The sequence below is a fragment of the Antedon bifida genome, chromosome 6 (assembly GCF_963402885.1).
Source record: "Antedon bifida chromosome 6, ecAntBifi1.1, whole genome shotgun sequence".
Lineage (NCBI taxonomy): Eukaryota > Metazoa > Echinodermata > Crinoidea > Comatulida > Antedonidae > Antedon > Antedon bifida.
The window spans coordinates 26,198,091-26,224,816 of record NC_136231.1 but is presented as its reverse complement, the minus strand read 5'-3'; the positions used below and the strand labels follow the sequence as shown (position 1 = coordinate 26,224,816).

Here is a 26,726-nt window from a genome sequence, read left to right as displayed (position 1 = left end):
TAGAGTGGCATAACGAAGAGGCATGAGGCCCATGGTTTAGGAACCCTAAGTGGCCCTCCAATGCTGGAGGCCTCGGGTGTTTTTAGCCTTTTTCGACATATTTGAATGTCTGTTTTTCCTTAAGCTCCTGGGCCCCTGGGTTTAGCCAGTAAGCCTGGGTTTAGCCAGTGAGGGCTCATAGCCATTACGCAACTGTATCCATACAAGTATATACAAGTATATTCACTTTTCAGGTTACAATAAAGTATGGCTCAGGCTTCAGACAACTTGGAAGAAAAATTTCATGTCCTGACGTCTTGCTTAGATGAAATACTTTGGAGTGCAAAAACATGTACAGTGAAAGAGATATTTTCTTCTTGTTCATTCCCTATCATTGTCAAGGTGGTTGACAGTTACCTTACAAATTCAGATACAGACAGTTATCCAACAGATGAAGTAAGATATTTATAACTTAATTTTTAAAAATTTGTAATAAAGCTCTGACAAAAAAATGTGATGTGCCTATATATGGACATGATGTCTTATCACTACCATATTTGGGCTTATCATTACCATATTTGGGCTTATCATTACCATATTTGGGCACATCAAACCTTTTTGTCAAACCAGTTTTATAGTATAGACAGAATTTTGGGATCATGATTCTACTGTTATAAGTTACTGCAGTAACTGCATTATTTTACATATGAGGCTGTCACTGCAATAAACAATCTACATCACATTAAAAAAAAATTGCTAAGAACAGGTTGAACAATTAATGTTTTGCTGCCGTATAGTAAAGGTTCTCTTTGTACATATGGTTCAACAGCTTCACATCCCATACGAAAAGAGAGTGCATCTAGAAATTCAATTGTGATTGGTGAGTGTAAAAAGCGAAATTATCAAGAGCCCAACGATGTAAGATCAATCTACTTATTGTAGGTACAGTAATGCTTTCCCTGAATTTGTCACATATCTATTGAAATACAAGCCTCCTTCTGATTTTCATTCTGAATAATATTATGATTCTTTTTTAATATTCTCAGCAAGAATAAATAAATTTGATTCCAATTCTTAGATTTTATGGATCAATGGAGCAAGTGAGCAAAGGTATCTTATAATGGATTCAAGTAGCAACGAATCCTGGAGTGTTCCAATGTCAAGCAACTATAAAATACGAAGCATAATGGGTGGAGGTATGGAATAAGGCATAATGAAATGAATGTCAAATGATTAGGCTTGATAAATATCGCAAACTGTTTTTGAAGTTCTTAAATCCATCCTTTCTTTTTCTGCGATACACGTATCGACTATCATATTTAATTTTGTTAGTTACAAAAATTACGATTGACTTTGTACTTGCTATTAGGATTGCGGTAATTTATCAAACAGTTCATTAAAATTCAAATCAAATTCAAAATGTATTCATCATTGTTGAAAATATAAATAAATCAGAAAAACACATACAAATTCGAAATGAGTTTGATAAAAGTGTACCTTAAAATTTATGAGGAAAAGGAAATAAATAAATAAATAAATAAATAAACCTCATACATTCAGAATGAATACAGGTCTCACATTTTCATTGTGCTTTAGATAATAATAATACTAATCCTCATATCATATACCATCTTTCACTTTTGTTTCATTTATATCTTTTTTTTACAAGGATACAAGTTACTTTCGGAAGTAAAAGTAGAGAAGGAAAAGGGTGAATGGAACACAATTCATCCAGAATTTTGTAATGTTGCAAACTTTGACATCAACCAGATGCGGCATCAAATCTTTGGATGTGATTTGAAGGTCAGAAGTGAACATAGCATGGTGTTCTTAACTGGATACTCTTTAAGCAATGGTTAGTTCAGATATAAATTCTGACATATTTTACATAGATTATTGTTATTAATTTTAATCTGAAATTGAACATGCTTTTGCAAATTTTATTTATTTATTTACTATTTTAATATTATTATTAAAATATTAATAATCTATATATTAATATTATTTTATTTATTTATGAACAATAGAAGAAACAGTTGTTTCTTCTTTTTTTAATTTGAACTTTTTATTGCCAGCCTTTATTTTGACATCCAGGGTCCTCTTAAATTAAATTAATAGAATCAGAGAGAACAAAGATACAGGACAGACAATCAAGATAAACATTTCACTAAAAAATTTAAATAAACTTAGTGAACAAGATTAAATCTTTAAAAAAAAATGTAATAACTAATAATGGTAGATCAAAAGTATTTTGTTAGTTGCTTTTATGGATAAAAAAACACCCGATACTACAATAAAATAATACAAGGCCATGTTTTCTTCAGATATGATGCTTGGAAATTGTCCTATATCAGTAATCAAACATCATCCAGAACAGACATTTTCATTAGGCACTGGTCTTAGAGGACAGACTTCTACAAACTGGAATAAATTCTGTTTAGAATTTAGTTCCCTGTTAGGAGAGTCTTTGGAGAAACCCAAGTTTCCAGGTAAAACAACATTACCATCAGGTAGCAAACATTAAGAGCTTGTTTCTATTGCAAGAAATAACTGGTTTAAAAAGTAGAACAGGAACAGGAAATATTTCAATTAACGAGCGTATTCTAAACAAGAAATATTTCTTACAAAGAACGCTGCTCGCTTATTGACGTAACAGTTTTAAAGATATATTGTCCCTCTGAAAAATATTTTTTATTTCAAATTTGTTTTTGAATTTGTCATTTTATTGTCACAAATAGTTATTTTACCTGAAAAAATGTAATTAAAAGCAAAAAATACTTCAATTGTCTGTCAGACAATGGTTTTTAAGTTATAATTAAACGTTTCTTTTCAATGTAACAAATTTAGCTACAATGCAAAATGTTGTGTTCATTATAAATATATGCAATGTACATTACAAAATATAAATATCCATCACTGAAAGGTAATGTCTTTTAATATTTTATATGCAGGTATTACATTATATTCCTTACGTCAAACAATGAACACCATAACAGAAGCCATAACAGAAGTTGATATGATGCCTGCAAAAAAAGAAATACGTCTTCGGACTAAAGAAAACAACAAGATAAAAGAAAAACCAGATGAGGAAAAAACACAGAAAAAGGAAAAAACTAAATTGAAAAAAATTACACGCATATCATCAGTAGATGAAACAAACGAAAAAATGAGCAAGAAAAAAAGAAAATCATTTCTAACTATGAGGCGCAGTAAGAGTATGCAACATAGTTTACTAGAACAAGAAGAGTATTCAAGAAGCAAATATGATTACATCGAAGCCGACGACGACGATGCTGAATATATGCTACCAACAGAATTTGTGGAAAACGTGTATGATGATCTACAAAGTGATTCAGAATCATTGGTTGAAAGTGTTGTAAACTTATCATTGACGTCTCCTGAACAAAACCAAAGACAATTGCCACCTGTTCCATCAGCTGACGGAGATCTTCAGCCATCAATCTCATATAAAAAAGTTCCTGAACCACCTACAGTTGGAGTTATTCCTGAAGGTTTTTATGAAGAGATTGTTGACATGCCACAAGAGGTTGAACAATTACAAATAAGCAACGGGCCAATCCTAAGTAAAGATGATCTACCAGATGATTTGAATAATCTGTCCATGAATCAAGTGTCAGACTGTCTTCATCTTCTACATTTAGATAAACATATTGAATCTTTTAAAGAAAGTGACATTGACGGTATAATTCTTAATGATCTTACAAAAGATATTCTAATCAATGATCTTGGGTTCACAGCCATTGAATCTTTAAAATTAAGGAAATTTGTAGATCAAAAGTGGTTGCCTGAATCAAGCTAGTATTTAGTATTGAAAGTCTACAAGGTAGAATATTTGACTTCTTTACCAAAATTATACTTATTTTCTGGGTATTATAATGTGATCATTTTGTATAACATGGAAATAGTGTCAGGTAGTAAAAGTAAAAGATGCATAAATTTAATAGTTTGCTTTTCAAATCAGTGAAGAATCATGAATTGAGGCACATAATAGAAAGTCAAATTCAATTACAAAAGAAATGTTAGTACTTACAGTATCAGTTTTTATTTATATTATCATTGTATAAATCTACTTTATATTTAAATATCTACATTAATTTGTGACAGTTTGTTGACACAACTTAGTTTATTATACTTCCTGATTGTAAAGTACCATTCCACTCAGAGATTCTTTTACACTTAAGTTTATCTTGATATGGTAATCTAACAAATTAACCAGAATATTTGTTGTAAAAACATAGGATTTTGTGTATTTTTGTATACCACCTTTTTTCTTCTTTTTTTTAAACTGTTGAATGACATTTAACAGTTGAATCATAAGTTATAATGTTTACATATTTTATGAGTCTGTAGAACCTCAGTTTTCTGTCATAAATCCCAATACTTTGACAAAGATAAAACGCTTTAGATAGAAGATTTGAACCCTTTAGAATAATAAACAAAGAGAAACATAATGTTAGTACATAACCTCATTAGGCGGAGCTTTTGTTGTCATAATTTATATAACTTTCAGTCTCGGTATTATTACAAAATAACAATGCAAGACAAAAGATAAATTAATAGAAAGTTTTAATAACCTTCATTAACATCGAAATATTACAATGGCGAGTAATACGACGACGGAAGAATTGTACAGTGAAGTAAAAATCTTTAAAGGATTGGATGAGATAGTTTGGAACTCGCAATTGTACAACTCTACCGAACTGATAGACTTGAAGATTCCTATGCCAATTTTTACCAGAGTGATATCAGATAAAACTCAAAGAGAAAATTTGCCTGATAATGAACGGGTAATAGATTGGTTTGTTAATTTATTAACACTGTAAAAACTACATAAATTTCACTAATTGAGAAGAATAATTTTAAAACTGGTTTATTCTCATATATGTACAGTATTATGTTTTTTTGTTGATAGTTTACTATTGATTTTGCAATAAGAATAAGTTATATTGTATAGATTTATAATATTTAAATTGTTTTTATATATTTTTAATTCATTTTGTAAGTATTGGATGGATGTTTCAATTAAAAAACAAAAATGCCATTGGTTATATTCTTTACAAAAGTATGTTCCAAACTATATTCCAAATAAATATGTATAATTCTTCACAATAGTTTTACTGGTTGCAAGAACGAAGAACAATCAAGAGAATTGTTGCTAATGATCGCCATGGAAACCAAATACTTTTTCCGGTAAATTGCCCTATATTATTTAAGAATCTTGAATACAGCAATGAAGCAGATGATGAAAACTTGCAATTTCTCAGCGAGATTTTGGAAAACCATGAAATGCCTATCAAAGTGAGACCATGGCTGGATAGCCTGAGTTTTAAATCTGCTACACTAAATGACAGAGAAATACCTCTAGCCTGGTTTAGCGATATCACTCTTATGAAAAGCTACCACTTAAACGCAGTCATTGCTGTAGATGTAACCAACAGTAAGTAAATTGACAGATTATCCTACTACTATATCAACCTTCTTATTTTACACACTCTTTGGTCTCAAAAAAATTTGTAAATGAGAAAGAATTGTATGAGAAGTTTGAAAAAAAAAAACAACTTATATAATCAATACTGGATGTATTGAAATATAATTACTTCATTTAAATATAACTACTATTGTATTGGTAACCTAAAATACTTTGCAACAAAAACGTAAGTGTCAAAATTTAAACAAAATTTGTATTTGTGGAAGAAGCTCCAAAAAGCAACTTAGAACATAAATAAGACATGTTAAAACTTTTTTTTTTTTCAGACAAAGGAAATCCACCTATTTTTTGCATATTAAAAAACTGTGCTGATCAATTCCAAATGGCTATATTAGACAAGGACAGTGACAATCTACGAAATGACATGAAATTACAGATTGAAAAGAAAGTGAATTTTGAAGCATTTACTGACAACAGCAGTGGTAAGTTTCAATTTAAAAAAAAAGTATATACTAAGGAATAATGAGCTTAATGACAATTTGTTTTAAAAGATTGAAGCTTTAAATTGACTAGCAATACTCTATACTTTCGAAATAATAAAAATGAAAAAACATGTAAAACATATTTTTAAAAAGTCCCTGAGGCTCAAATGGATCCCTAATTGTTACAATTGATGGACCTAGACCATTTAGCTTTCATGGATAGAAATTCAACTATGTTTGTTCTTTGGTTATAAAGATTGATCTTCTCTAATTTATTCCAGAAATACATCTATATTCACCAAAGGTAATACATTTTGCTGGCTCAACAAGTATCAACTACGAACAACTGAATAGCAAACTACTGCAAGTTGTCTTAAAACATAATGCATACATGTCCCTCAATCAGCCAAGTGAGAAATTTAAAACCTTACCAGCATTACCAACTACTAAAGATTTAGGTGTTAGTAAGGAGGTGAAAAAGACTAAACCATTGCCACAAATTCCAAAAACTCAAAAGAATTTGCCTACAACAAATACAATTCACACATACACCGATATTAAACTTAACAAACCTGAAGAAAATCCACAGACAGCTACAATCGCAAAAGAAGACAACAAAAAGATTAAACCGTTACCAAAAATTCCTCTGAATTCACCCAAAATCACACAGAATACTTCTAATGATATTATCACACTTAACAAAACTGAAGAAAATCCACAGACAACTACAATGGCAAAAGAAGAGGCAAACAACAAAAAGATTAAACCGTTGCCAAAAATTCCTCTGAATTCACCCAAAATCACACAAAATACTAATGATATTACTGGAAAACAAGCAAAAACAACTACAATGGCAAAAGAAGACATTCATTTAAACATAGATATAACTTACGAAAACAAAATGTCTATTATAAAAAATCAATTATCACAAGCAATGGAAAAAAATAAAAAGGAAGAGGTTTCTCAGACTTTAAAATTAAGTAATCAACCAAGTATGAAATCTGCAGCAAGTCAAGAATCAAACGATCTTAAAATACCACTTCAACTTCCAAAACAAAAATCACCACCAACAGCTGGTCGCAAGCCAGACATAACTAATGAAAACAAAATGTCTATTTTAAAGAATCAAATATCACAAGCACTGGAAAAAAATAAGAACGAAGAGGTTTCTCAGACTTTAAAATTAAGTAATCAACCAAGTATGAAATCTGCAGCAAGTCAAGAATCAAACGATCTTAAAATACCACTTCAACTTCCAAAACAAAAACCACCACCAACAGCTGGTCGCAAGACAGTTAAAAAGAAATATCCTGTACCAATCCCACATAACAATCCTTCAATGACACTGCCACCAAGAGTAATCCCTAAATTAAATATTACAAAACCACCTGAAATAAGTTTCCAAACATCATCAATTCCTGGTCTTCAGAACTCAAATCTTATGACCAGAGTTAGTTTAAGTCAGAAAACTTTACCATCAATCATCACACAACATAAAAATCAGGATAAAAATCTTTTTCCCATAAGAGAAAGACAAACAATAGCAGCGGTTACACCACTTATGCAACCTAACAAGCCAACCAACACTCCTCAAAATCTGTATGATGAAGTAGATGATACTTCTGACAAAATAGAGAAAGCCTCAGATGTTCCATCAGACATCTCTACAATGTCGGAAGAACAAGTCATTGATTGCTTACATTTGCTAAAACTAGACAAATACAAAGACCAATTCGAAGTAAACCACATTGACGGCCAAATATTTAGCGCTCTCGATCAAGAGATAATGACACATGAGCTGGGCATGTCAAAACTTGATGCGTTAAAAGTTGTCAAGTTTATAGATGGAAGATGGCTGCCACAAAGCAGTAGCAACAAAACTGGAAAATAACATTCCCAGAATAATTGTACATAACACACTACAATATTATCAAATATTTTAGTTTAGCAATTTGATATTAATTATTGTTTACATTTGGTGAATCATGAATCTAATCAATTGGACTGTTTATTGAAACAGCGATGACCGACCTCACCATCATTCAGAGTGATGATAGATTCTTGATAGGTCATGAAAGATCGTTGTTTTAATCAACAAGTTAGTTCAGCTGAATTATTATTCACCTTTATGTTACTACCTGGAAAAATGATAATCTTCATAATCGTATTACTTGTTGAATTAATAATATGATTGATATGTTTAGATACCATAATACTGCAGTGGACTGTCAATTAGATGATGTATAGAAACTGCTAAACGAAGCTAAGAAACTGATGTCCATACAAACATTTATAAAAAAATCGAAACTGAACGCAAGATAATTTTATACTAGATACTTAAAATACATAGCAGTGTATTTTCATTTATTGATATAAGTAAAGTTGGAATAAAATGTACAGAAAAAAATGGACAAGGTTTAATTTTTTGTGTAAAAATATTGTATCATTTTAGTAATTTTAATAATCTTACCCCAATATCCATTGTATCCAAGATAATCTAAATGCTAAAAGTTTCTAAATTATTTAAAATCTCAAAACAAAACTGTTCACATGCAATTGCAATGTATATTTCTTCAATAACTATAAAAATATTTGTTGTGAGAAATTTGTGGCTTTCAAAAAAAAAATTGATAGAGAGGGCGCAAAAGAAAAGAAACAAAATTACCAAAATGTCACAAAAACTATGTATAGTTTTGAACGCAATGATGATCAACCTAAAAAGCCTTTTTGTTCAATGAAATCCATTTCACACACCCTTTCTACCATAGAATGCAGTTTTCAGTGTTTAAGTGTTATTATTATTAGGTGATCATTTAGAATTCTAAATGATCACCTATTGTTATTGTATGAAATCTTTATTTTTTTTCTTTTTATTGTTTCTGTACACTATTTTGTGTAACAATTATCTCAAAAAGTTTAATGTCAATGATTACCAAAATTTCAGAATATCTTTCAAATAATATAACTTAATCCTAATAAGCTTTCCAGCGTGATCACTCATCCGTGACGTCATTTATACGCCATTTTGTGAAATCACATTATCAATCATATCTCCATAATTTATTATCACATATTAATGAAATTCACTACACGTAAACTTCAGGTCAAGGGTAAAAATATTAGCAAATAAAAAGTTGCGCGTTTCAAGGTCATGCACGTGAAATCGCGCGTTAAAAATTTAGAACGCTCAAAATTAAGTTTTTATCAATTTAGAGCATGAATTAGGCCATTTGCGCGTTTCAAAAAATTACTGCGCAAAAACACGTTTTTGCGCACGCGATTCTTAAAAAGCGTAAAAAATAAAATTTGATGTATAAATCACAATCTACTCACAATTCTTAGTACATTCACCGATTTTGAGTCCATTCCGACTTAAGATAACGCTATACGAGCACGTTAAAAATGACAAAATGCGCAAATTAATTGCATCAAAGTGCTGAAAATGGTGAAAAATAAGGCATTTTTAAAATGAAAATAATTCTTCAGAATGCAAGATGACCCCCATTTTTTTTAACTTATTCGGGAAGCCATTGAGTTGTAGATATGAATTCATGTACATATTTGACGTACAAAATGTTGTGACGTCATCAAATGGCCACTTCAATTTAAAATTAAGTTTTTTTTCTCTTTTGTCATATTTTATCACATTCAATAGAACGCATCTCTAATAATTTGTGCCTGATTTTTGCTCAAATTTTAGTATGTGATTGCTCAATTAATTGACTTTCTCATGACCTGCCACTATTTTTATTTTGATGACGTCATCACGCGTAAAAACTTGAATAACGTAGGTCGTGTAATTTCACCTTCACCGTAAATTTGAATATCTTACAGCTCTTCAGAATTAAAGGTTACCTTGATAATTATAATTTATTATAAAAGCTGATGAAATGTAGATATGAATTCATATAAAAATTAAGCCTATCGGATGTTGTGACGTTAACATATGGCCAGTTGAAGTTAAAAAGTAGTTTTTTCATCTTTTTCGTCAAAGTTATACAAATTTCAAAGAGCACGCACAGCGCTTCTACGTGCCAAATTCTCTTCCAATTCTTATATTTATTTGCTCAATTCATTATCTTTCGAAATTGTCATCTTCGAGTTTATTTTGATAATTCCATCATACCAAAAAATTAGAACATGATGTGTGTCCCGTAATTTCACCTATGCTACACTGTATATAGATACATTATATACTGTACATATTGTATATGGCATATAATAGGCACAACTCAGCACTAAAGCGTATAATAGGATGGCATACATCAACATTTTCTGATCGTATGTTAACGTACGTGCAAAAAATTATTTCGGTAAAATGATAAAAATGATCACCTATAATTCATCAAAGTGACGAATTAAATTCTAGTTATTATATTATTATTATAAATGTATTATACAGTGTTCAAACCATTCTACACTGTTGATTCCAAAAATCTGCAATGGTATAATAGGTAAGATATTTTCTCACTCTTAACAATTTCCGTGAAGGTTTATAATTAATATATTAGAGTTTCTCGGATACCTCAATTTTATATTTTCAATAAATATATAGACATTTTATAAAATAAACTTTGAATTTGAACTTTGTTTAGCAGCCTTTGGGATCCTAAGTTATATGTAACAACATAATTGGGTGTTGGCCTCTTATTAATGTTGGTATGTTTTTAACCAATGAAAACAAATGATATGATGATAATGTATACAGTACTAATTATCATAGTAGCACAGTATTCACCAATCACATTTCTCTTTATAAATATTTAGTATTTCACTTTAAATCAATAAATATTTCATGATTTTGGTATCACTTTATTTTTTCAACTTCGTTTCCATGAATAAAGAACGCAAGTTAAGGAAGTAAAAAGACAAAGAAGAAATAAAACAGATTTGATTGAGATAATTATTATTATTATTATTTATACTGGGCGACCTCTTCTGTCAAAGATTGGTCTCCCAGAGGGCCCAGTTATGATCAGTGGCTGTGATGTAGTACACCAGGATAACCCCCTACTCGTCTCGAAAGATGTACTAGGATGAGCTTTTTCTGTTTTTCAATCTTAGATGTTACACTTATTCATATTCAGAATTTAGCATGATCTTCTATTATGAAACTACAGGAAGTAATTAACATAAACATCTTTATCATGTCAATTCTTGCTAACATACTCTCAGAGAACATGTATAATTAGAAAAATTAACTAAATTAGACACCGTTATATGCAGATATGAAATTAAACCAACCAAAGTAGACCGAGCCTTACGATACTAAACCATAACTCTGTTATGAGTCATAAAAGCAACCGAGAATACATATTCTAAATACTGTACATATTAACTTCTAAAAATGTAAACAATAGGGACTTTACGAAACAGGACTGTTAGAGAAGGATGACGGAGATTCTGTGTTTGCTAGATTGTAAAGAGAGGACATAGCAGTTTTATAAAATAAAATAAAAATGTAATTTCGTTAAACAATTTTAAATATACAGAATAGAACTGTATATTATTTCTAGTCGGGAAATGACAACTTTATTGTTCCAAAAAGTTAAGACGAGAGAATTTCATGCTAAGCTCCGCCCACTTTGTTAAAGGCCATGCATAAATTATTCATGAGCCCCTTCCTGTGGTTTCTGTCCTGTTTCGTCTTTAATGTTTTCCTGACAGACAATTTCCTCGAAACTGGTTATTTGTATAATCCTTTATTACATATATTTCAGCATGACTATGGCTTCAAATGATCAACAAACCGAATTTTACCATTTGATGTCATCTATTGAAAATACACGTTGGAGTAAAAAGACATATACTGTAAGGGAGATAATAGCCGACATCTCGTTACCAGTTGTTGCTATGGTAACTGAAAGTTATTTACACCTCTCTGATCAAGAAATAGCAAGTTATTCAACAGGTGAGGTAAGGAACAAATTTAAGTCACAATCTTTACAAATTACTTACTAAAATGTTAACTCTCAAAGATGGCAATAGAAATGATTAGTATTAACATTATTGTACCACCACCAGTTGTAGCTTAGTGGTTAAGATGCTTGGCTACCAATTCATAGGTTCAAATCCTACTCTCCTGAATGCTCTGATCTTCACGATATAGCGCTATATAAATGTCACATTATTAAAGACTTTCAAACTAGTTAGACAAAAAGAGTGTGATTTTCCCATGGTATGGATATGACATCATCATCATTACATAAAGTTTGATAGTGTAGACAAAGCTTTAGACATAACTGTCTTGTAGAGCATCTTAGTGTTTATTTCGGTTTTGAGAATGGATTATCACCTGTATATTGGATAGTGTACAAAATTGGTACTGATAGTTGGCAATGTGACTTCATAAAATGCAAAATCATATCTAAAAATAGAATCTTTTTGGAATAGTTATAAAATAATATGACCATTTCAAATGAAGTAAATTAAACAATATTATTTGACTCTTTAAGATTCTTTGGCTAAATCAAGCAACTAAGCAAAAGCGAGTAATCATGGAAACACCAACAGGAAAACACTGGAGTGTTCCGATGTCTTCAAATATCAAAATATGGAATAAACACTCTAAAGGTCAGGAAATTATCAACTGAACTTAATTTAAAGAGAAGAAAAAGTTAAACCACTTTTTTCTTTAAATATTATTTTTTCCAAATACTGACTATAAAACCACCATAACATATTTGATTTTCTACTTCAACAATGCTAGTTCTGAAAATACATTTTGAGTTTTATACCCCTTTACCCACTTTCACAAACTCTGGGGTTTAAATAAATCAGGATGCACACCAAACAAAATACCAGTGTTGACAATGTATGTAAATTTGCTAGGCGATAGGGTTTTATTCTGCCTGTTTATTTTCTACAATCCAATAATAACAATAGGCCTTCAACATGTTATTCAGGTCATCAGCAACTACCAGAAATCATATTGGAAAATGAAGACAACTGCTTAGATGAGTTGGAGCATTACATCTATAGGAACAAAGTGAGGATTGTTTGTGAAGATGACATGATGTTCTTAACTGGTTATTGTCTAGACAGAGGTAAACTCATTTAAACTTTTTAACAATTTAAATTGTTCAGCCATAGTAAGTATCCGCGTGATACAGTTTCCTAATGCTTTCATCCTCTTGAATACAACATGGCGTGATAATAGTGCCCTCTGAGAAATAATATTGAAATTATGTTTTTTATTACATTTGAACTTAACTATGATATATAAGTCAAACTGAAGGTCTTAGGTCAAAAATTATAGTGTCAAAACTAAAAAATAACATTGCAAGCGTTCATCATCGATATAGGTATAATAATCTGCTATCTAAAACAAAATATCAAAATACTTTTTAGATTTAAATTTTGAAGACTTTGGCCAATCAACAATTAAACACCATCCTATGACGAAGTTGGCCCTAGGCAAGGGAATCAAAGCTAAGAAATCTGCAAAGTGGAAAAAATTACATGAAGACCTGACGAAATTGAACATGCGAATAAACAAGCTAACATTACCAGGTAGAATTTATATTTCTTATGGAATTTTTTTTTTTTTTTTTTTTTTTTTTAAACCATATTTAATGAGGGTGATCCATCCAGCTATTGCTGATCATTAGGGACCCTCAGAGGTTTACAAGACAAACATATATACAAAAGATGCTCTACATAAACAAAGTCTTATTACAAGTCTTTGGGAGTGGAGTAATTTGGTCCTTAGAAAAAATCCTGACATGTGACGGGACTTGAACCCAGGACCCTTGGAGTGGTAGCCAAGCATCATAACCACCAAGCCACAACTCCACTCTTTTATGCACATAATGGTTTATCAACACATTTTTTATAAATAGAAATTTTGTCCTCATTCCTCACGATTCACTATATAAGAATAAAGGTCAAATAAGTACGATTTTTTTCTGAATGGATATACAGTTAATGTCATTTGTAAGGATGGTTGAAAATATCAAAAATGTTCCTTGTGATTGTATGAGATCATCATCAACTTTTTTTTCTGTATTATTCTTTTTTCTTTCCACCCTATTTTTGTGCGTCGCGTTGCTCTAAAACGTGTAAACCTACATTTCGTAACTATGTCAACATATCTACATTTACGTAAAGTTAGTTGAGCACCTCCTATTTTTGAAAAACGTCAGAGTTGCGCAATGTGACTTGCGCGTGATTTTAAATGATTGATCATAGATTAAAAACCAAACATCATTTTGTATTGACACTTGGTGAAAATTTAATTCATATCAAAAGTCAACTTTTTGTAGATTAAAAATGGCATGTTTCACACAAAGTTACGAGCACACGCGCATTTAAAATTTTAAAATGCGCAAAATGAATTCTAATCAATTTTATATACGTTTCAGGGCATTTTGAGCATTTCAAAGTTTTCAATTCTGCTTGGGTTGTGCTCCGCACAGCTCATACATAGCATAGAAAGGCTGTTTTTGCAATTAATGTTTGTTCTTCATACCTTCTGTGATAGATTTCATTCATTTTTATGAATTTTAATTGCAGAATAATGACGCATGTGCACATTAAACTTTAAAAACTGTGCGCTTAAAAATTGCAAATTCAATGCAAAATCTATTATAGCGCTTCAGGAAGACCGTTGAACCACCATTTTTTCAACTTATTTTGAAAGCTAATGAGTTGTAGATACCAATTCATGTAACATTGTTGCTTGAAAAGTTGTCTGACATCATCATATGGCCACTTGATTAAAAAAAAAAAGGATTTTTGTCATTCGCATTTTCTAGCGTACGTGGCGCTGTTGTTGTTCAAATCTAGTCTTTTTTCTTTTTATATAGGAATTACGGCTTGTGCAAAAGAAACTGTTCAATATTTAGAAAAAGACAAGATGAAAACTAATGTAGACAAAGAGGAAAACAGTCTTTCAGTGAATTTATCTATGACAACCGGCAAAGATGCTAATCAAGTTAAAAAGAAAACAACTTTAAAATTCCGCAATACGCCATCGCCAACCAGTTTTGATGATGAAGGTTATATGGTACCAAATATTTTCCCGAAAAAGTCCTCACACAATTCCAAATTACCGGTTCATTTCAGTAGAGAAAGAAACCTACTAAAAATCCCATCATTGCCTCAGACAACATACCACTTATACAATGAAATTCCTCAGTCAGTTACTGATCCTGAAAATGTTTACGCATTAGTTGAAAACATTCCACAAGAAATGGAAAAGTTAACAATCAAAAGTAGGCAAATTCTAGGCAGAAATGACCTGCCAGATGATCTGAACAATCTGTCTATAACCCAGGTGGCAGATTGTCTTCATCTTCTACATTTAGATAGACATATTGATGCCTTCAAAGGTAATGACATCGATGGAACAATTCTTGGAGAACTTACAAATGATATACTAGTCAATGATTTAGGTTTAGCAAGAATCGAGGCTCTAAAATTACGTAAATTTGTTGATCAGAAATGGTTACCCATCACCTAAAACATTTCCCTAACGTCAGAAATAAGCAGTTAAGACATTTTTATACACCTCATGTTTTTATTATAATTTTGTTCTAGTCTTTTTGAGTTTTTAAACATCCTGCCCCAGATCGTGTCACCATTTAAAATGTGTTTTTAGCGAACTGTATACAGTATACAGAAGTATAAAAGACATTCATATTATTAAAAGGCAAAATAAATTCTCTTTTGAAACAAGTTAGCAAAACATGAAAGCAAAAGAGAATGTAAATGTAAATCATTTTTGTAATAAATCAAAATAAAACCAGTTTGTTATTTATAAATATTTTGTTATGAATTTTAACTGATTTTATCTACTACAAGATAAAATATATGAGGAAATACGGAAATAGTATTGAAACAGGATTAGCTATTCAGATACTACACAAAGAAATTGTACAGTGAAGAGCTGCGCTCGTAAAAGCCAAATTCAGTTCTGCATAAAGAATAAAAGGTAGGTAAAAATAAACAGTCCCAGGTCACTGAATTCTATAAGGAAGTGGAAAACAACATAACCTTCATTGCAAGAGTGAGTTACGTACAACTCAATTTATTATTATCATATATCTACATATATATAGATATTCATAGTGAATGATAATATCTCTGTGTTCTAAAACACTACAACATTGAACAGGTAAGAATTTCTTTGTTTTTCAATGTGTAAAAAAACCATTACAAATATATATGCCTATACGTCTGTATGTGTAAATATGCTGATTTGCAGCTCAGATTTGTTTTTTTAATGGGCTTTACTTTATAGTTTCGGATAGACAAACATGTAACTAACTGTAATATCCAAGGGATGCAGTTAGTATGCTTATATGAAATGACCTTATAGCCCCACCATGTAGGGTTCAGAACATGTTATATATACAAGCTCTATGTATTTGAGGTAATACCTTTGCTAGACATTTCAGTAAATATAGCGAGATAGTTATTTTAGTACGGTATTTATTTCATTTTATCGTATTTATCGTTGATATATAATGCTTTCGTCTACCACAAGTTTTAAGCTCATCCCTGTGTAATACTTAGTACATTACACTCGGTACCCAGCCTAAAACAAGATATATCTTTCAGAAGCCAAGATGTCTGTTATGGAGTTAAAAGAGCATCTACAGGCGCTACGAAAGGTAACCTGGACTAGTGAGGTATTTACAGCGCATGACCTCAACGATAAAATAGCAGAACTACAGATGCCTATTATCCTAAAGGTCGTAGACGGTTACTATGGAGTTCAGCACATTGAGACATTTTCATCTGATCAGGTATGAGGAAAGATTACTTTTTTTTAAATTTTGAATTCAATCTTTACTTTATTATGTTGGTTATGATATTTCCAATTACTGTACCACTTTGAAAATCAGTGCACTAGTACTGAAAGTGCCTGCAGAATAAAGAAAGAATAAATAAATAAATAATAAATCAAAATAACATTTATTCCTTTATTTATAACAAACATAAAATATAATTACAATATAAAACATGAAGGTGGCACATATATTTTCTTTTTATTAAATCAAATAAATTATTTTTAATAGATTTTATGGATTTATGGAAAAAATGAACAAAAAAGAATAATAGGAATAGATAAGGATGGCAACCACATTAGCATAGCCTATGACACTCCCTTACTGTTTGAAAATAAAGATTCCGTAGATAACGGTAAGTTATACAGTACATCCTGTTAAAAAAAAGAAAAATCTGACTATTATATCCTAAATATAAAGCATACATTATAAAGTTAAATAACAACTTATAATCTGAACCTGGGGCTCAAATCAACAAACCCTTTACAGACATAATAATAGTATAATATATAATAATATATATATATATTAATAATAATAGTAATTATCCTTCTTTTACAGAGATTATTCCCCAAAAGTTATCAGACCTTCTTGAGGAAAACAAATTCCCAGTAACAGTAAGCTTTTACGCGGGCGATTTTAGCGGCAAAAGTATTAATGGTACTGAACTGTCAGCCGACTCAATTGGAAATCTACGAATTACAAAAGAACATTCCATGACAAGTTTGTTTGGTGTTTGCTTACAGAAAGGTAAAAACAAAGGTCATTTAGCTTCAAATATGTATGTAGTTATTTTATAATTTGAACAATATATTTGTGGATATGCCGTTTATAACTAAGTATCCATTATAACATTTTGGAAGGTGTGGTATGGAGGATGTGCCAAAGGGCCCAAATGTGAAAGAAACTGCCTAAAGGCACGGCCTTTGGGAACAACAACCATGGCAATAAAATTGAATTATAGTATAAATAATTTGTTTTTTCTCCCCTTCAGACACAATTGACAGTGAAATACAAAGTATACCAATGTATCTGGATAACAGATTCTCTATGGCAACCAGCCAAGATGAGGGCAGCAAATCAGAATTTGAAAAACTTAAAAACAGCTTAGAAAAAATGGTGAACGATACTGTTAATTTTGAAGCTTACACAGGAAGCTCAGGTAAATAACAAAAACCTGTATCTAGCTTTCTACTTTTATTTTAGTCTTTGCCTTAAATATCACCATGGAAATTGGCATTAAATGTTATAGAAGTGGCATGAGATCCAGGATTTTTTTTATTTTTTTATTTGATTTCCAAACCCAACCAACAGCAAAAGAAATTCGCCAATAACAGGAGGGGATGTGGAAATAATGGAGGCCTAGGGCCTAAAAATGGCAAATTTTAGGTATCGAACTAAGAGGGGGCCTATGCCTTACTTTACTCCTTTTGGACACCCGTATTCAAAGGATACTTCTATAAGAAATTAAGGGTATACGTTTTAACACTACTGCTAACTTCATTCAATTTGCTGGGTCCTGAATGTGACCTCTCAATACAATAGCACTGACTCTGTTTAAATATTGTATTATTTTTTACAACATGTTTACTGTTTTTGAAATGATATCCCTGTTATTATAATTATAATACTGGTAATTATATTGTTAATGTTACAGATATCATCATTTATGAAAAAGCTGATATGGCCAACCAAGACGTAACAAACTATAACTCATTGAGTCCACAAAAGATCAAAGTAGATAAAGTACAACGCAGGAAAAAAAAGAGAGAGAGCAGCAGCGACAAATTGAAAAGATTTAGCCTCGCAAATATGGTTTCATCCGTGAGAAAATTAGGCCATGATCGACGGAAAGTAGCACTGAGCATGGGCGCTAGGAAATACTCAGACGACAGCCAAGAGGAATTGGTAGAAACGTCATTTCAAAGTGACACAGTAGAGCATACAGCGACAAATACCCTGTGTTCTACAGATTCACCCGATGGTGAAAAACCAGTAGAGGATAAACCAGATGGAACAGAACCAGTCTCAACTGGAGCAGAACCAGACTTAACTGGGGCAACACCAGACTCAACTGGAGCAACACCAGGTTCAACTGGAGCAACACCAGACTTAACTGGAACTAAACCAGTTGAAGTGGACATCAAAAAAGAACCTTTGGATGGTCCTTCTGCCAGTGACCAAAATGGTGAAACAGAAGTGAAATTGGAAAGTAAACATTCAAAAGACATAAACCAGAATGCGCCTGGATTGATTACGGAGATAAAGAACATCTTTAAACATAAAACAAAAGATGATAAAGAAAAACTCTATCCTACAACGACCACTGAGAAAGATGAAGTAACGAATGGCAAAGGAAAAGACAATATGAATGATAAAGAGAATGAAAAGGATTTGGAGGATAACGCGATTCCTGAACAAGTTGTAGCGAAGCCAAAACTTCAAACTAAACCTTTGACAGAATCGAAGCCTACACTACAAGCAAAGCCAGAAACCAAACCCAAACCACAATCTAAGCCTACACCCCAACCAAGGCCTAAACCACAATCTCAACCAGAAACGAAACCAACACCACAACCACGAAAAGTGGCAGTAAAGGACCAGGAGATAGCAGACGTTGCCCTAGACAATAATGAGAACAGCTTACAAACCAAACTATAAAACATAGACAAATTGACAATTTGTAATATTACTGGGTCAAGTTTTAGAGGTAGGTCAAACCAGAGCCAGTCATGTGCAAAGGTTAACCATTCAAAAATAATAGCATTTTCATACATTTAATATCATGCAATTATTAAAACAAAATTAGAATGTATTATATGATTTTTGCTAGATTTAGTTTAAAAATATTTATTTTATTTTTATAATATTAAAATAGCATTTTTATGCATTCCATAGAAAGTGCATTTGCTAATGGATATGTGTTTATATATAGTAGTATCTAATCATTTTTTTTATTATTACTATTAGTTGATTTGATCATTGCAGAATTGTAACTATTTTGTTAAATGTATGTAACTTTTAAAGAACTATTTCATTGATTTTATTTGTGATCAGTTTCAACAAATTAGTAGCTTAAAATTGGTCTGCTGCCCTCTGTTGTTTATGCTAAATTTCAGCATTATTATATATTAAATCCGATTCATCAAATATTTTTAGTATAAATTTGCAAGTACTCCACGATTGTATTAATAAACATTTAAGCAAAAATTCATAACTTTTAACCTTTTTTTGTTATGCTTTAGTAAACAAAGAGTATTATTAGTGTTTTGATGTCATCTGAATCAGAGTAACGACACAGGACAAATTACCTGTAAAATAACATTATCTTCAGTTTGCACTCAACGACACTTAGACTTATTGTGTCCAGACACTATCTATACATACTCCTTAACAAATATATTTTGCTTGGACTTCTAAATACAACATATTGCAAAGAACGAAAATAAAATATAGAATGAATTAAGTTATAAACTCATGTGTAATGTCATTATGATGATGTACTTCTTGCACAATGTGATGTTAGTGCTTCAAGTGTTTTGATTGTGTTTTCTGAAAAGCTTTTTAAATTATGAATCACACGTTATGCAAAATAGTCTCATTTATCAATTTTATGTGAAGTAGAAAATTGTCTAGTGGCAAGAAGCATCTATGCCATCTGATTAAATCTCACCTAGACACAAAATATACGATTTGTTATAACGGTATAATAATCATCGATGTACTGATTTTGCATAATGTTTTTAAATTACTACTCATATACCCTTTCATAACACCTAGTAAAATTCCGGAGGTTAAAACAAAACCAATATAGTCTACACCCTGGTGTGTTTAAATTATGTATGAATACTAGGCAATATGTGAATGGGTACAAACAATTCAAAAAGGAGCTAATACTTCGCTGATTTTGCAGTCTTCAACCTGATACAGTTAGGTAATCAATTCCAATTGATCATTCCTGTAAATAGTTAGAACTAGGTCTTATTTAAGGAAACAAAAATGTGAGAGAATTATATACAGTAAACCTCTCAGTTGGAATACCTCTATATAGGGGATAGCTATATTAATGAGGCACTTTCACATGAATTATGTACAACCTAATCCTTATCGGATCCTAATCCCATTGTTAAGCTCTGTCTACACTATCAAACTAGTTTCAAAAGTGTGATATGGTAGTGATATGCCCAAATATGGTAGTGATATGACACCATCATGTACATATATGGACACATCACATTTTTTTGTCAAGTAAAGTTAGACAAGGCTTTAGGAATTCAACTATAACAATTATTAGTTTCTGTATCTATTAATTAATGTGTAAAGGTTGTAATAGATTATGTAAGAGAAGAGAATATCGCCAATAACTATTTAAGAGACATTGTATTGTAACGTGGATGAGTAATGTAATGGTAGAGTATAATGCTAAAACACTATTAATGCAACCTCACAATAATTAATGAATGCAATTTGTTACACTAAAATACAAATCATCGTGATTTATATAATTAATTATGGTAGGTGTAGTATTAATCAAGCAGCAATCAATCCAAATGCAAATTACTAAAATAAAAACGTACAAATGTGGCTGCATCAAAATAAAGGATGGACTTATACAAAATTTAAAAGTCTTTACTAAACACGATGCAATTTTGGCAACGCATGAGATTTTAAAAACCATTGGTTTGGGTAGAAGGCTTAGAAGATAGATGCGAGGAGAAGGAATAATTTCTATATTTTACTTCGCTTTCAAAGCACGATTTATTCAATACATTTTTGTTTAATACTAATGAATTTATCAGAAAAATCCAAAAACTTAATATGGTAAAGTCATATCATAAGTTTGTAGAGGTTTTTTTAATTTTGTCTAGACAAACTTATATTATCATGTCATATTGATTGATTAGTAATATTAATGAGAGTGAAAACTATCTTGGCAAATGTACTTCAATACAATATAGAGGTAGTAAATTTCATAGAGTATTCCAGTCACATATTATTCAATCTTTCAGGTATTGATCTTTAACTGTGAATGACATAACGATGATGGGATAACTAAAGTCACTAATGATCAACAATCATCGTAATATGCTATTTAATCACATAACATCTTTTTACTAAACTTTGCATGCATAACATCTCCATTTATTTCTCTCTTATTCTATTACCTATTTTTACTATATCCATGAATGCAATGATTTTGTCTTCTTGGAACCTATAAAAGAGCTTCTTAACTGAACTTAAATTTAATATTTATACATTTTTTTGTTAAGCAAAGATAATAGCCAGCAATTTTCTGAGGCAGAGATATGATATGAACATTTAAAAGTTCCTTGATAACCCCACTATAATAATAGACTAATCCACCAACCACGCCTTCACATAGTTATGTCCCAACGTCATCATTTCGCTTTCTTGACAGCAGGGACAGCGGGATGGTAAGGTGGGTAACACTTGGGTGTGTAACAAACTGTTTATTTTAATAAAAAAAACATCTTGATAAACCGACATTAGTCAGAATAGTACCGTAAATGACTGGTTGTATAGGTGGTGAGAGTAAATGAAAATGATGCGGAGCAAGTATATGTACCTACAATATCTAAAACATTTAGATGCACTGATTATGTGTAAATAACTTTGAATAAAACATAAAAAAAACATTTACTGAATTAACAAGTTTTTTCTTGGCTATTATGAACATACATGAGTTACATGGGCATTAACTTTTAGGAAATCAATTTGTTTTACTTCAAACAACAACAAAATTCATCAACATCCAAAAGTAATATTGGTGAACTGATGAAAAGCAACGACAACGCTAACAAAATAAACAAGGTAATTCACTATTCAATACACGTCCACATTTGAATCCTATAAATCCGCAACATCTCATTTTGAAATTCTCTCCATTATTTAAATAAATCCTCATTAATCCAGTCGGCCAGTCGAACAATATATTATTTTATCTACTTTTTTTCCCGTCGCAAGAGTTAAAATGACATAATAATCTACACGTAATGTGTAGGCCAAGTCTCAAGGGACAAACATAAAGTATCTTGAACTTGACCTGTAAAACGCATCGATTCAGAACTGACAGTCATATGACCTTTGACCTATGTTAGGTTTGAGGCAATGCTTATAAGAATCGATGACTTTTACTTGGCATAATGCAACTCACGCAAATGCCCGATGCTCAATAATGACCTCTAGATATATTCTGTTGATGCAAAAGCAATAATTTAATAAACTGATTGACAAGGACTTGCATTGATTTTCTTTGTAGTATGGAGGATACTTGAGGTTGCCAGTAAAAATCATTGATATTCTTACTACATTGTGATCAGTTATAAATAGAATCAATCATTATAGTAGGAAATCGTTGTTTCTGCATGATAATTTTGTCAGAAGAAAATTTAAGATTACATGTGTTAAGTATAATACAACTATATTTCAACAATCGCATACATGTTATAATGTGTACTACGACAGTACATTACTGTAGGAAGGTTACACAGTTTGGGTGGCAGTGTTCATATTAAACACCCATCATTCATCCACCACAGGAACCCCTGCTAACCTCCCCCGCCCTATCCACAACCTCTCCTCCCCATCTACATTTCTTTCCGTCCTGTATATAAACTGTCATCAGTCACAGCACAATTAACTAACTTGTGAAAGTGACACAATCTTTATAGTATTAGTATAGTTATTAAATACTATTAATTACCATGAGTACAATTAAAATAACCCTTTTAATAGCTATATTTTCTAAAATCTAAACGAACATTACTGGAACCTGATACTATGTTTTTGTGAAGCAGATATTTTGATCATATTTTCGCAAAACTTCAACAGTAAGCAGTTAGTGTCACATCGTTTTTATGAAGCGCCACTCGACTACATGAAGAGTTGCTAAGGAAAAAATATATTCTGCACATGCTCAGAAACATATGAATATGTGCAGAATGAATTTTGTACTCGTTTTTTACTTCTGGTACACCAATATCAGTATGTTAACTCTTAATTTTTAGTTTTACGGAGCCTTTAAACTATTTTCATAAATGAAAGGGACAAAAAAACAAGAAATCCATGTTTTATTTTAAGATTGTCATCCGTGTATTACTTATGTCATGTTGAAAAGAATTTATACCGACTAAAATAATCAACAACTTGTAAACGCTTAATCGTGTGTATTTAAGTTGCCAACAGTATACAAATCTACCACGTTACCAGTGTGTACATAACGTCGTAATATCATCGTATCACACTAGATTAGAGTATTTTTAGCAGATTTACATTCGTTGCCATTTCAAACTAAACTTGACGCAAACCCATTCTGATAGAAAGAGATTGTCTCTTATAGAATAAAACAATATAAAACTAGGCCGACTGAAAAATAAGGCTACGTACATGCTAAGAAGAAAATAAGATACAACTCATAGTATTGAACTTGATGTAACTCATTCTGATGGAAGAAGATTGAATGTATGTTACAAAATCAACCAATTTGAAACTCGGCCAAGTGAGAAAAAACATCTATAGGAAAATGAAAAAAAAGATTCTATATTTAAGTGGATTGAATTAGAGAGTGGACGAGTCATGGCCTTTCTTTTCCTTATCATAAATAATCAATTGCATTATGCACATAATCATTACAATTACCAAGTTTGTTTACATTTTAAAAAGTGTTAAATATTTGTATGTACTTGAAAATTAATGTACATCTGTATTTTTCAATTATATTGCGGCCTCTATCTAGGCCATACAACATAAAATTTGGCTTACTGCCTAAGACTATGGTGCAAGGACCTTATTTAGAACTGAAATCTAGGCCTCACTGGTTTAAAATAATCCAGTTATCCATCAAAAATATCTGACTAGATTACCATTTCATCCATTTAAGAAATTTGAAGGATTTTTATATGTCACAGTACAAATCAATTAGAGCCTTCTAAATATAACACATTAGTACACACTTCAAGGATCTTTGCATTGAAACAACAATGGAAATACTGCTGTAATATTACTTAAAATCAATCCAAATAGATCACTCCCTCCATTGATTCTACGTAACAATATATCATAGATTATCAGACCACTTGAGAAGCAAGTAAAAGATTGCTGACAATCACAAAAATACAGCAACAAAGACATTTTGGTGTAACTTCAACAATCCAATTACTTGTGCTAATTGAGCTGCTTCACATTTTAGAATTCATTACTTTTACACTAAATAAAGGACATTCGATAAATTACTTAAAAACCTATATAGTGCAAAACAAGATAAAATGATGGGGAACAAATGACACTGTTGTGTTACAGAAGTGAATCCATTATTTCTTTATATTGTGATACAGTCAAATTAATGTTACCGTAATCAGGGAGATTTATTTTTATTTTTTATCTCCCTGCTGTAATACAGTGTTCTATGAGTGTACTAGTGCTTTGCAGTACAGTTATATGAATGTAGTGATTGGCTGTAGTAGTGGTCAGCTAGTATAATGTATGAATGAAATACATATCATACAGTATGAGAATTTAACATCTTGTTGGTTTCGTCAAGCTGATGACATCACGATTTAGTTTGTTTCTCGCTATAAAATTTGAGAATATCTCACGACCATTTGCAAATATCATAAGTATCGGATTGAGAAGATAGAAACGGTTTATTGCGCACAACAATCAAAGACTAATAATGCGTAAAGTGATTAAAACGTTATACACCACGATAAAAAGCACAATAACAAGTAAATGCTATTAGTGATAAGGTACACAGATAATTGGTGTTTGGGGTTTCTTGAATGAATGTTCTCGGTTGACTCAATACACGATACTCAAGTGTAAACTTAATCTACCGGCCCAATAAAAACGCCTCATTATTACTTTGTTGCCAGCTCTGTTTCATTCTTGCTCGATAAACTCATTCAGATGAGGTCAATTATAAACAGGGCGATGTAATATTTGATGCAAATGTAATTTTTAATTTGACGTAATTAATATTCAGCGGTAAATGATTGATGAGATTTTCATCTTAATCTGTAACTGTCATCTTAGAAACTATCTAATGAATCAAATTTTTGCAAATATTTGCATTTTGGAATATCATTTGTTAATCAGGAAAATTAAAATAAATAAATCTTCAAGTATCTAATCAAAAATTGTTTTTTGGTACAATTCTTGAAGAAAATTGTTAAACTGAAAACTAAAATAATATCTGTGCCTGATGTGTTTGTATATATAAAAGTTATCTCTTTGGAGATCCCGCTTCGTGAATAAAATACTGAAAGATGAAGGCGTATCAATTTTATCTCTGGTGCGTGTGATTACAATTGAGGGACTAGTACTGTTCTGCTGTACCACGCCGAGAATGTTAAAGAGTCGTTATCCAATTGAGTTTGAACAATACCATGGCCTAATGGTTAGGAAATCTTCATATCAAGCAGCAGGTCCGGTTTCGAATCTCGGTTGGGGACGACTTTTTCTCATTCTCACAGATTTCCTCATCTTTATTGTTTCAAATTAATTAATTAAATTTCAGTATATCACCAGGCGGTTTGAATTAGTGTTCTGTGTCTGATGTGTGTATAAATACTGTGTATTATATAAATAAAAATATAAAGAATTATTCAGCAAACCTTTTTTAGGGGTAATCATGACTCAATTATAAACTTCTTCTATATTGTCAGTAAAAAAAAACAGTTTACTGCAGTAAATGCAGGAGATGATTTCTATTCTTTCACAATGTCTTGTTTTTTTCTCCGATTCGCGATAATCTTACTTAGTTAGTCACAGTGACATTTTAAATATTTTGATAAGTAATGATACAGCATGTCAGGATTGATTAATTCTATGTTAAGGTAATGTGCTGAAAGACATGGAAAATTAAATTATTTACTAAAATTGCAAACACCTATTCTGCAATAAAACCAGTTGAACATTCTGTCTCAAAAGGTTTTCATGAATCTTATCAAATTCACAATTTGGTTATTTTAAAATAATAAAATCTGCCATTCTTGTTTGTTTAAA

At 31.2% G+C, this 26,726-nt stretch overlaps 5 protein-coding genes across 16 annotated transcripts in view; 4 read left to right on the top strand and 1 right to left on the bottom strand.

Moving 5' to 3' along the window:
* The window catches only part of LOC144844254 (uncharacterized), a 60,512-nt gene extending 56,676 nt beyond the window's left edge, over window positions 1-3,836 (top strand). For 2 of the 3 annotated variants that reach the window (XM_078701078.1, XM_078701076.1), the window contains exons 2-6: window positions 234-435; window positions 1,058-1,175; window positions 1,649-1,834; window positions 2,304-2,468; window positions 2,931-3,836. In XM_078701078.1, the coding sequence (XP_078557204.1) occupies window positions 247-435; window positions 1,058-1,175; window positions 1,649-1,834; window positions 2,304-2,468; window positions 2,931-3,799 (1,527 nt within the window). In that variant the 5' untranslated portion in view covers window positions 234-246 and the 3' untranslated portion in view covers window positions 3,800-3,836. The remainder of the gene's footprint in view (window positions 1-233; window positions 436-1,057; window positions 1,176-1,648; window positions 1,835-2,303; window positions 2,469-2,930) is intronic. The other variant, XM_078701077.1, reaches the window with a different exon arrangement.
* Window positions 1-26,726, bottom strand: part of LOC144844250 (calcium/calmodulin-dependent protein kinase type II subunit delta-like) — a 127,721-nt gene that overhangs the window by 67,015 nt on the left and 33,980 nt on the right. The gene's annotated exons all lie outside the window — the stretch shown is intronic.
* On the top strand, window positions 3,971-5,987 carry LOC144844268 (uncharacterized). The gene is made up of 3 exons (XM_078701108.1): window positions 3,971-4,787; window positions 5,113-5,437; window positions 5,755-5,987. The coding sequence occupies exons 1-3, from the start codon at window positions 4,599-4,601 to the stop codon at window positions 5,949-5,951; spliced, it is 711 nt and encodes a 236-aa protein (XP_078557234.1). The 5' UTR covers window positions 3,971-4,598; the 3' UTR covers window positions 5,952-5,987.
* LOC144844823 (uncharacterized) lies at window positions 11,290-15,566 on the top strand. Its single transcript, XM_078701911.1, has 5 exons — window positions 11,290-11,826; window positions 12,366-12,483; window positions 12,816-12,956; window positions 13,261-13,422; window positions 14,718-15,566. Exons 1-5 carry the CDS (start codon window positions 11,632-11,634, stop codon window positions 15,371-15,373), a joined length of 1,272 nt encoding a protein of 423 aa, XP_078558037.1. The 5' UTR covers window positions 11,290-11,631; the 3' UTR covers window positions 15,374-15,566.
* LOC144844741 (uncharacterized) lies at window positions 15,707-23,082 on the top strand. Of its 2 annotated transcripts, XM_078701788.1 has the most exons (7): window positions 15,707-16,027; window positions 16,474-16,661; window positions 16,935-17,058; window positions 17,265-17,453; window positions 17,698-17,865; window positions 18,361-18,792; window positions 18,835-23,082. In XM_078701788.1, exons 2-7 carry the CDS (start codon window positions 16,482-16,484, stop codon window positions 19,362-19,364), a joined length of 1,623 nt encoding a protein of 540 aa, XP_078557914.1. In that variant the 5' UTR covers window positions 15,707-16,027; window positions 16,474-16,481; the 3' UTR covers window positions 19,365-23,082. The 2 variants fall into 2 exon arrangements, with proteins under 2 accessions (XP_078557914.1, XP_078557912.1); XM_078701786.1 differs by having other exon boundaries at window positions 18,361-23,082.